This window comes from Ciona intestinalis, unplaced genomic scaffold (assembly GCF_000224145.3).
Source record: "Ciona intestinalis unplaced genomic scaffold, KH HT000306.1, whole genome shotgun sequence".
Lineage (NCBI taxonomy): Eukaryota > Metazoa > Chordata > Ascidiacea > Phlebobranchia > Cionidae > Ciona > Ciona intestinalis.
In genome coordinates this window covers 199-11495 of record NW_004190627.1, presented here as the reverse complement: position 1 = coordinate 11495, position 11297 = coordinate 199, and the positions used below count along the sequence as shown (strand labels likewise).

Below are 11297 nucleotides of genomic sequence, written 5' to 3'. Positions count from 1 at the left end.
TAATGCACAGGAATTTAGTCGACCGACATCTAGAAAATACTCGGAATTAATTTGAGTTGGCTGGCAAAAATACAGTTCGTGTATTTTCTAGCGTTTATTCTGCTTCTACTTACCCTTTTACGCGTATATATGTGTCCTTGGGCAAGACACCTAATGGCAATTGCTCCAATTCATTGGTCACTAATGGGTTGTTCAAATTATCAGCCATACATAAAACAGAATTACCTAATTTGGCACGAGGTGTATGAAACAACACCCGTGTTATAACGACTGTCGTTTACCGGCCACGCGACGATAAAGCAAGTTACATTCATTCATTCATTCATTCTCTCAGGACAAGGTGGGCTTCGGAAATGCTGGTTTTGTGAAAACGCTAGAAATTTTCTGGATTGTTTAGATCGAGGAAGACAAATAACCTGCAAACAACCTATTGATGTAAGTAGATGTATAGTAGGATGGGGAAAATGGGACACCTTTAGCACATATTTTTAAATATCCTGACAGTGTTTTAAGCAATTACTAACAGTATATGGGAGTCGTGAGGATACGGTTTTAAAGTGTTTATATATTTTCTATGTTTACTACCGAATGGGACGAGAAAATAAAATAAAAGGGTGTCCTATCTTTCCCACTCTAATGTATATGGTAGCATAAGGTGGGAAAATATGGGAAATGCTAGAGTAGGGAAAATGGGACACTTTAGCACATAATATCTAAATGTCCGGATCGTGTTTTTAACAATTACCAACGGTCTATGTCTTTATGAGAGTCGTAGGGATACGGCTTAATAATTCCTTAAGTTATCGCTGTTTGCTAACAAATGGGATGAGAAAATAGATTGAGATAGTGTCCCATATTCCCCAATCGACAATATTAAGTTTGCTGTAGTGCAACATATTGTATTAACCCAAAAGTTACTGCTTGCCGCTATACCATTGTGTGCGTGTATGTTCTTGACAACAATACTTAACAGCAGTTGCTTCAACCCAGTGGTCACTATTGGGTTGTTAAAATTTTGTCATTGAGAAAAAAACAATCACCTAAAAAGTTATACATCGTAGTAACTCGAAAACGGGCGCGAGGTGTATGAAATTGAAAATACAAAATTAATTTCCTGAAGATGTGCCTTAGAAACGAAAGTTTTAATAAAATTTTATTTTATATACATTTTACATTGATTACAATTTTTATAAGGTATGTTACGCCGAATTTCAATCCACAACTTTAACTATGGGATGCAAGGAAAATAGTAGGACTCAGTCATGCACTGTACAAGTTGGACAAGTAAGTGTCAGTAACACAACTGAAATAATTTCAATAATTCAACTTAATTTTGAAAAAAAATCATATTTTTTCCCCAAAAAAATTTTTTTAAATATTTTTTTTGGCCAAGTAAGCAGCTTTAACATAAAAGAAAGAAAAATAATCTAATTAATTTTAATTTTGTTTTTAAAAAGAAATTTGGTGACAACATTTTCACTTTTTAGTTTTTTTTTAACTGCCTTTTTTTAGGCCAAGTAAATATCATAAACATGACGGAAAAAAATAAATATTTTTACTTAATTTTGTTTAGAACCCAACCCAATGCCGAGTCCCATTCAGAACAACTGCGTCTCATACTCCTAACAGGTGTACTTGCTGTTGTGATGAGGACTATTGTAACCAGGCGTTTGATAATCCTTGTATGGGTAAGTTCGTAGTTGTTTTGACGTGGAAAAGTGGTTAGCCCGCTTGACTGTAACCCAGAGGTAATGGGTTCAAGGCTCGCTGCTATCGTTGTTGTGCGTATGCTGTGTATGTTTGGCGTCGTAGCAAAGTTGGTTAGCGCGCTTGCATTTAACCCAGAGGTATTGGGTTCAAGGCTCTTTCCTGCCATCATTGTGGGCCTATGTGAAAACACTTAACGACAATTGCCTTAATTCAGTGGTCACTAATGGGTTGTCTAAATTATCAGCCATACATCGAAAAAGTGATCACCGACAAAATTACATACGTGGTAACTCGTAACGAAGTGTATGAAACAAAACACCCGTGTTATAACAACTGTCGTTTTCCTGCCAGCACGCGAGAATAAAGCAAGTTACATTCATTTATTCACGTTTATAGATGGTAAAGAAATGCTGATTTACATAAACTGATTTATTTTTAGAACCAAACTCTGAGCATGAGGTTTATACATACACATATGGTTTATAAACAGATACTTCTATATTTATAACACAACATATCAAACCTTTTAAAATGACTTTCAGAAATCACTGAGCTACCTGAGTGCACACCTGTTCCAGCTCCAGGAAACGGGACAAAGAGCTGCACCAATCCTGATGACAATCTAATACCAGGCACTGAATGTTGGTTCGAATGCAATTCAGGTAAGATTTTCAATGTATAGTAGGACGGGGGAAGATGGGACACCTTTTCATTCTTTTTTCTCGTCCCATTTGGTAGTAAACGAAAAACATTCAACGAATTGTTAAACCCTATCCTCACGACTACAATAAACAGTTGGTAAACTGCGTTGAAATGCGACCAGGATGTTTAAATGTTATGTGCTAAAGGTGTCCCGCCTTCCCCAGCCCTACTATATATACATTTTAGGCGTATGTTAAACAGCTCAAAATATAGATTAATGCTACAAGCAGTATAGTAGGGTGGGGAAAGTTGGAACAACATTTTATTATATTTTCTCGTCCCATTTGATAAGAAACAAAGAACATTTAAAGAATTAAAACACCGTATTCTCACGACCGTTGTTAATTGTTTAAAACATGATTAGAATATTTTTTAGCACATAATATCCAAATATCCTGACCGTGTTTTAAACAATTAACAACCGTCCATGGGAGTCGTGACGATACGGTTTAATAATTCTTTGAATGTTCTTTAGTTACAACAAAATTGGGCGAAAAAAATAAACAAAAATGTGTCCCATTTTGCCCCATTCTACTATATCATTATTTTTTATCTCATCCAGGTTTTTATGCCGAGGGTCCCACCCACACCACATGCGAACTTAACTCTGCCAGAACTGGTGCCTCATTTACCAACCGAGGACCACGTTGTATACGTAAGCATATAATATAACAATTTAAGCTTGTGTTAGTTATATAATAATATAACATTTTTAATATTTTTTGTCTTCGATTACGGTAGCGAAGATTTAGAAATATTTTTAACAAAAAGACAGGATATAGCGACAAAACAACAGTGGTTAAAACACACTTACAGTTAAAAACATATTTACATTTTATTGGAAGAAAATACGTTTTAACTAAAATCATACCAATAATTTTTTCTTTAAAATATTTAAATCTTCACTAATGTAATCAAAGAGACAAAAAAGATATTATTAATAATATTATAGTTAATAGAATTAAACAATAGATCGCCTTTTTATGTCAGCCTTTTAATATATTTAAAGACACAGTAGGGTGGGGGAAGATGGGACACTTTTCAAACATATTAACCAAATATCCTGATCGTGTTTTAAACAATTAACAACGGTCTGTGGGAGCCGTAAGGATAAAGTTTTTTAAAAAATTGTTTAATGTTTGTTTACTATACCAAATTGGAGGAGAAAATAGATTGCAAAGGTGTCCCATCTCCCCCAACCCTACTATATATCATTTCCAGCTCTTTGTCCACAAAATGCTGTTCTTGATGTCGTATTCGCTATCGAAATCAGCACTAGTGCGTCTTCTGTGCAGACACTGAAAGAAATAACTGCCGCCGTGATCAGGTAATTTAGTACTTAATGTTTATAAAACAGTAGAGCCGAAACACAATGGCATTTTACGACTCTATGTACGAGTTCACGCACAGTTTTGCTTCTATTGAAGGTTTAACTTGGTAATAATTAAACATAAACGGCTCGTTTGTCTGCCATGTGATAAATTCTTAAAAAGCCTTGCGTCTTTTTTAGTGGTTATAATTCGCTGGCCTCTAACCTATAGAGGTTATGGGTTCAAGGCTCGTCTCTGCTACCATTGTGGGCTTATATGTAATGGGTTCTCTAATTTATCAGCCAGACAAAAAACGCAATAATATAATCACCCACAAAGTTACACACATGGTAACTCGTAAGCTGGCACAAGGTGTATGAAACAAAACACCCGTGTTAAACGACTATCATTTTCGTCCTCCCGAGAATAAAGCAAGTTGCATTCATTTTTTACCTTGGTCATATTCTTGCAGAAAGTTTAGCATTGGAAGTACAGATACTAAAATCGGCGTGGTCGGCTTCCGTGGTAATAGAGTCAATCCAATGGTATCAAATTTAAAGGACAGAAAAACACAACCTGGCCTCATCACCTTCGTTAACAATCTTTCGTTCTCCCCACCAGGTATTGATAATTGTATAGACGCCAGAAACTATATAGTATTAGGGTGGGGGAAATGGGACGTCCTTTAATTATATTTTTTCGTCCCATTTGGTAGTAAACAAAAAAGTATTTAAAAAAATATAAAACCGTATCTTCACGACTCTCATAGGCCGTTGTTAATTGTTTTAAATAGGATCAGGATATTTAGATATTATGTGCTAAAGGTGTCCCATCTTCCCCCAACCTAGTTTAAGTAATTTGTTTACTACCAAATGAGACGAAAACATAGAATGAAAATGTGTCCCATTTTTTGCCACGCTGTTATAGAGTGTACACACCAGAAACACAAAATAGACAGAACACGCATACAATTTAGCAACTGCTGTTAAACAGATACAAAACACGTATAAAACAACGATTTAATGACCACACATGCATTTTAGCAGGTTGACACCTTTTTAGAAAAAAGAACATACAAAACAAAACACAAATAGCAATAACACGTAAAACAAATTCTATGATCAGGTGTCGGAGCTACACCCACTCTGATGTCATACATTAATACCAACATGTTCGTTGCAACGCAAGGCGATAGACCTAATGCCGGTAATGTCATTGTGACCATGCAGTCGTCAAGCATCTCTGTAAGTTTAACATTTATTTTAAAAAACGTTTAAAAATTTTGACATTAAGAATAGCAATATTTTGGTAGGCCATATTTGTTCTGTTTAAATTTGAATTTAAAAGTTAAATAACAACTTTAACAGCTAATCAACTTTATTTACGCACACTTTTGTTTCTATTAGAAGTTTAACTTAATAATAATTAAACATAAATGACTCGTTTGTCTGCTAGGTGTATAGCGACCACGGTTATTTTTTTCCAATTAAATGTAAATAGGTTTTCAACTGTAAGCGTGTTTTAATAACTGTTGTTTTGTCGCTATGTCCTGTCCTTTAGTTCAAAATATACCATAAGCTGGCACAAGGTATATGAAACTAAACACCCGTGTTATAACGGCTGTTGCTTTTGGGCCACGCGAGAATAAAGCACATTACATTCATTAATTTATTACTAAACTCATCTTACAGGTCACCAAAGGCGGAGAAAATACCATGATCCCTGTAAGTTCTGTGTATAATACCTTCAGGCTCGTCGAAGCTGCGATTCGTAAGTAGTGCTGAACAATGATCGGTCGGACCCTTGTTCTAATTCTTGTACCCGGAAAATAAATAAAAACTAAAAAGCAAACAATTTGTTCCGACTGCATGATTTAATGTTAATATAGCTGTAGTTTAATTCGTTACAGAGTATGAACTAGTCAATTTATACGGTAACGAGGTGGGCTCTTGAAAACGAGTAGAATCGAACACCCACAGAAACACTATGTATGGTACTGTGGGGTAAATCGGACACCTTTAGCACATAATATCCAAATATGCTGATTGTGTTTTAAACAATTAACAACGGTCTATGGGAGTCGTGAGGATACGTTTTATAATTCTTTGAATGTTCTTTGTTTACCACTAAATGGGACAAGAAAATAGAATGCCAAGTCCCATCTTCCCCCACCCCACTATAATGCGTTATATAGGGTTTAGATTAGACGACGGTAAAAAATACTAGCAACAAAAACACAGCAATAAATTCGTTACACGTTAACTGGTCAATTTATACGGTAACGAGGTGGGCTTATGAAAACTATGTAGAATCGAACACCCACAGAAACACTATTGTATGGTACTGTGGGGTAAGACCGAACACCTTTAGCACATAATATCCAAATATCCTGATCGTGTTTTAAACAATTAACAACGGTCTATTGGAGTCGTGAGGATACGTTTTATAATTCTTTGAATGTTCTTTGTTTACCACTAAATAGGACGAGAAAATAGAATGCCAAGTCCCATCTTCCCCCACCCTACTATAATGCGTTATATAGGGTTTAGATTAGACGACGGTAAAAAATACTAGTAACAAAAACACAGCAATAAATTCGTTACACGTTAACTGGTCAATTTATACGGTAACGAGGTGGGCTTATCAAAACTATGTAGATTTAAATTACAGAAACACTATTGTATGGTACTGTGGGGTAAGATCGAACACCTTTAGCACATAATATCCAAATATCTTCGTCGTGTTTTAAACAATTAACAACGGTCTATTGGAGTCGTAAGGATACGTTTTATAATTCTTTAAATGTTTTTTTGTTTACTAACAAATAATAGGACGAAAAAATAAAATGAAAAGGTGTCCCATTTTCCCCCACCCTACTATATTTTGAACTATAACACAATTATTTTGGTCTTTCGCATAAAACGGCTTGCAGAGTGTTACAGTTAACATCTGCCCAATAAGTCGAAATTTCGCTTGTTAGAGAATATCCGCCAAGGACACAAAATTCGTCAGCAGAATGTAAGTTATTTGGCTCAAATGTTGCCCAGCGTGTATTTTCTTCAAGTGGAGTTCCATCTCCCCACAGCCAGTCCTGAACTCCGTCTTTTCTAGTCAAACCGACCCAATACCTTAACTTAATTGCAGGCACGAGTTCGTTGTGCATTTGCCTGTAAAACCATCGTTACTAAAACATGAATGAATGTAACTTGCTTTATCCTCGCGTGGCCGGAAAACGACAGTCGTTAAACATACGTGTTCTGTTTCATACACTTCGTGCCAGCTTACGAGTTACCATGTATGTTACTTTGTGAGTGATTATTTTTTGCGGAAATTTTTTGCATGTGTGGCCGATAGTTTAGAGTCTTCAGACAACTTATTAGTGATCTCTTTTTTGGACCAATTGCCGTTAAGCGTCTTGCCCAAACACACATACGCCCACAATGGTAGCAGCGACGTACCTTGGAGCTATTACCTCTGGGTTAACCACTTTGCCACGGCCACCATAAAACTAATATATTTTAACGTTATAATAAGTTACTCACGTAAGTACAGTTTCATTAGTGGAAGCATGTACGACCACCCAAGCTCCAAGCTTTTTGCACTCAGTTTTTGCCTTTTCATAGCTCATACGAATTGGAATATACTTGTATAATAAACCATTGCTGGCTTCAAACCAATCCGAACCGGCGTTTTCTAAAATGATTAAGTACACGAAAGTTATAGTTCAGTATAATAAAAATTGAATAAGTGTAATTTGCTTTATCCTCGCGTGGCCGCAAAGCGACAGTCGTTATCACACGGGTGTTCTGTTTCACACACCTCGGGCCAGCTTACGAGTTACCACGTGTGTAAATTTGTAGGTAAAAAGTATTAGCTATACACGAAAATGACAAAAAAAAATAATAAAAATAATCACCTAAAAAGTAACACACATGGTAAATCGCGAGCTGGCACGAAGTGTATAAAACAGAACACTTGTGTTATAACGACTGTATTTTTCCGGCCACGCGAGGATAAAGCAAGTTACATTCATTCATGTATTATATTAAGTACAAAATTTTACTTACATAAACTTACCTAAATAAACAATCCATTCAATTTTAAGTTCGATCCACTCCCAAGAAGAATGTACGTCCACTCTTTCTAATTCTATACTTAAGCTGTCGGAAAATATCTGCAAAACTTTTGCTTTAAATCTGTGCTGCAAGGATGCATCAGTCGGCCTGACCAAAGTGACGGCAGCATTTTTTGGTGGCGAACTAAAGCATGTCATTAGACCAACGGTCAGTTTAGCTTTTGAAGAAGTTAAAGAATAAGAAAAATCTTCCGTTGTGCCTCTTTGGAATTTAAGTTTTTCTGTAATTTCGGGTGAAAACATCAGTAAAATGAAACTAAAATTAGCTGAATACACTTACCAGCAAAGGCATTGTTAAGCAACAATAATAGCATAACACTAATAAACAGCATACTTAGTTTTTTGCAAAGTTTACAAATTGCTAAAACCTTGATTAGTTACAATGTATTAACACTACTGAAACAAAAACTGCTTTAAATTTAATCATTTTAGCTAGTGGTGTATTTACTATAAAACCTAATGTTGTTGCAATTAGTAATAATTCGACGGAAGCTGTTTACAAAAAAAACACGGGTGTGACGTCATAACAATATATTTAGACAGAACTAATACGTATTTAAGAGAATATGACAGCAACGTAAGCACAAAAAGTGTGAAAAACAATACACACAACGTTTATTAGGTAATATTTTGTAATTCTGGTTGTAAAAGCATTGTAATCAATTTATATTCGAATGTTAAAATTAGAGTAACTTATTATTTTTTTGGATTTTTTCATGTATGTCTGATAATTTGAACAACCCATCAGTGACCACTGGGTTGAAGTAATTGCCGTTAAGTGTCTTACCCAAGAACACATACGCCTACAATAGTAGCAGCAACAAGCCTTGAACCCGTTACCTCTGAATTACAGGCAGAAGGCGCTTTAACCAGAAAGTGGAAAAAATGGCAAGTTTTCTTACACCACTGTGCCGCGACGTCAGACAGCAGTATTAAAACAACGACAACAAGCAGAATACCTTCCGTTCATTTACTTTGACTGTTTAAATACAAAAGGGTGGGGTAATATGGGACAAATTTCGATTTTATTTTCTCGTTCCATTTTGGTAGTATACTAAGAACATTTGTAGAATTATAAAACCGTATCCTCACGATTTTCATACACCGTTAGCAATTTTTAAAACAAGATCAGGATATTTTGATATTATTAGCTAAAGATGTCCCATATTTCCCCACCCAATAACATGGTGTTTATATCGTGAAGTTTTGTTAAAATCTGTGACAGATTTTGTTTCAAATTCGGTGGTTCTTCAATGATTGTTCGTTTATTTTTATTGCTTAAATAGAGTTTCTGAAAAAAATAAGTTTTATTTTTCAGATTCGGTCCTGGCTTGAATTTCCGACCAGTACACATATATATAGTAGGTTGGGGAGAGATGGAACACTTTTTTACTTCTATTTTTACGTCTCATTTGGTGGTTGAAACAGCACATTCAAATAATTATAAAACGGTATCCTTACGACTCCCATAGACCGTTGTTAATTATTTAAAACACCATCAGGATATTTGTATATTATGTGTAAAAGGTGTCTCGTCTTCCGCCACCCTACTGTATATATATATACATGTACGGAACAAAGTTTTGTGAATTTGTATCCTAAATTTGCCTTGTTTGACAAGTTTGTTATAATGTTTGTTTAGATGCCGATGTTATGATATTATTTAAGCTGAATTCAACCAGTAAGTGTCATATAGCAAACGTTTGAGCTCTAATAAAAAAAAACGTAATTTGTGTCGATTACGGTAGCGAAGATTTAGAAATATTTTAAACGAAAAATCAGGATATAGCGACAAAACAGCAGTTGTTAAAACACGCTTACAGTTAAAAACATATTTACATTTAATTGGAAGAAAATAAGCGTGGTCGCTACACCTAGAGACAAACGAGCCATTTATGTTTAAAATCATTATCGTGTTAAACTTCTAATAGAAACAGAAGTTTTCTTAAACAGTTACATCGACTCAAAGAGTTTCCATGCAATCATAATGTAGTGGCATTTAAACAAAACATCAGGTCTTTCTTTCTGTTTTAATAACTTCCGTAAAGGTTTCGTGTTACAGCAGCACAACACAGATTTAATTTATTTGCATGGTCTGGTAATTTTCCACTGTGTCTGCCTTTAGTGCGCGAAATACGAGACTGGTATACAAGTGATAATTATCTGAATAATTCTATTCAACATTTGAAATTTTTTAGGCATTCGGTTAGGTATATAGTAGGGTGGGGGAATATGGGACACTTCTAGATCATAATAACCAAATATCTTGATGGAGTTTTAAACAATTAACAACGGTCTATAGGAGTCGTGAGGATACAGTTTTATAGTTCTTTAAATATTTTTTTGTTTACTGTTAAATGGGACAAGAAAAAAAAAGAATAAGTGTCCCATTTTCCCCAACCCTACTATACTGAAAACTGTTTGTTACTTTATCCCTGCTGAAGACAACAAGAACGAAAACACGAATTAAATATGAACAAACAACAAATTTTATGATACCTGCGTATAAAATTGGAGCTGTATAACACAAAACCGTTATCAGATAAAACCAAGGTTCGACCTGTTTAAACTGGTACATTACATATATATAGTGAAGAGAAAGAAATATCTTTTTGCCAGTAAAAGTTAATTGTAACTTACTTTTTACACGCGTGGCGTGGCAACGACAGTCGTTATAACACGGGTGTTCTGTTTCATACACCCTGTGTCAGATTACGAGTTACCATGTATGTTACTTTGTGGGTCATTATTGATTTTCATTTGTTGGTTATTTTTTGTGTTGTTGATAACTTTAGTTGCATCATGATCCGCTAACTACTTTGCCAGACTGCTTAATAAACAAATCTAACAACTTTTACTGGTTGGGTTCATATAACACATGAATTATACAGTTGTGGAGATTCGTTTTTTGTTTAACCGTCTCGTATTTCGCGCACTAATATAGATGGGTGGGTGAAGATGGGACACCTTTTATTTCTATTTTCTTGTCTCATTTGGTAGTACACGAAGTACATTCAAAGAATTATAAAACCGTATTCTCACGATCCCCATAGACCGTTGTTAATTGTTTAACACAGCATTAGGACAATTATAATTTTATGTGCCCAAGGTGTCCCATCTTTCCCCACACTACTATATGATAAAGTCTGCACAGTGGAAAATGACCAGACCATGCAAATAAATTAAAGCTGTGTCGTGCTGCTGTAACACGAAACCATTGCGGAAGTTATTAAATCAGATTAAACAATCTGCTGTTTTGTAAAGTGATGAACAATATGGCAGGGCGAAAATATATCAACAAGAGATATTTTCCAAGACGCGTTGATCAATTAATTAACACAAAGCTTTAAATTAATGTAAACGTCACCCGTTTCTTCTATAAGTTAACCAAGTTGCAAGTCAGTTAAAATTTCTAATTGTTTCATTCTATTGGTGCTTTT

The 11297-nt window shown here is 35.1% G+C and overlaps 2 protein-coding genes across 2 annotated transcripts; one reads left to right on the top strand and one right to left on the bottom strand.

Moving 5' to 3' along the window:
* Positions 1 to 334: 334 nt before the first annotated feature.
* Positions 335 to 5570, top strand: LOC100179222. The gene is made up of 9 exons (XM_002129672.5): positions 335 to 435; positions 1195 to 1284; positions 1574 to 1688; positions 2253 to 2372; positions 2975 to 3067; positions 3634 to 3739; positions 4195 to 4343; positions 4848 to 4966; positions 5414 to 5570. The coding sequence occupies exons 2-9, from the start codon at positions 1231 to 1233 to the stop codon at positions 5498 to 5500; spliced, it is 843 nt and encodes a 280-aa protein (XP_002129708.3). The 5' UTR covers positions 335 to 435; positions 1195 to 1230; the 3' UTR covers positions 5501 to 5570.
* A 1051-nt stretch (positions 5571 to 6621) lies between these two features.
* LOC100181550 (C-type lectin domain family 4 member C) lies at positions 6622 to 8266 on the bottom strand. The gene is made up of 4 exons (XM_018816563.2): positions 8138 to 8266; positions 7800 to 8078; positions 7265 to 7415; positions 6622 to 6889 (listed from the first exon to the last, which is right to left on the bottom strand). Exons 1-4 carry the CDS (start codon positions 8187 to 8189, stop codon positions 6622 to 6624), a joined length of 750 nt encoding a protein of 249 aa, XP_018672108.1. The 5' UTR covers positions 8190 to 8266.
* Between the last annotated feature and the right edge of the window lie 3031 nt (positions 8267 to 11297).

Excerpts from the sequence above, each read along its gene's own strand:
- LOC100179222 (XM_002129672.5), top strand. The coding sequence starts at position 1,231 with ATGGGATGCAAGGAAAATAGTAGGACTCAGTCATGCACTGTACAAGTT. Across the intron at positions 1,689-2,252 it reads GTTTGATAATCCTTGTATGG|AAATCACTGAGCTACCTGAG; the intron begins GTAAGTTCGTAG and ends AATGACTTTCAG. Across the intron at positions 4,967-5,413 it reads TGCAGTCGTCAAGCATCTCT|GTCACCAAAGGCGGAGAAAA; the intron begins GTAAGTTTAACA and ends CTCATCTTACAG.
- LOC100181550 (XM_018816563.2), bottom strand. The coding sequence starts at position 8,189 with ATGCTGTTTATTAGTGTTATGCTATTATTGTTGCTTAACAATGCCTTT. Across the intron at positions 7,416-7,799 it reads TGAATGGATTGTTTATTTAG|AAAACGCCGGTTCGGATTGG; the intron begins GTAAGTTTATGT and ends TAATCATTTTAG. Across the intron at positions 6,890-7,264 it reads ACTAATGAAACTGTACTTAC|GCAAATGCACAACGAACTCG; the intron begins GTGAGTAACTTA and ends ATGGTTTTACAG.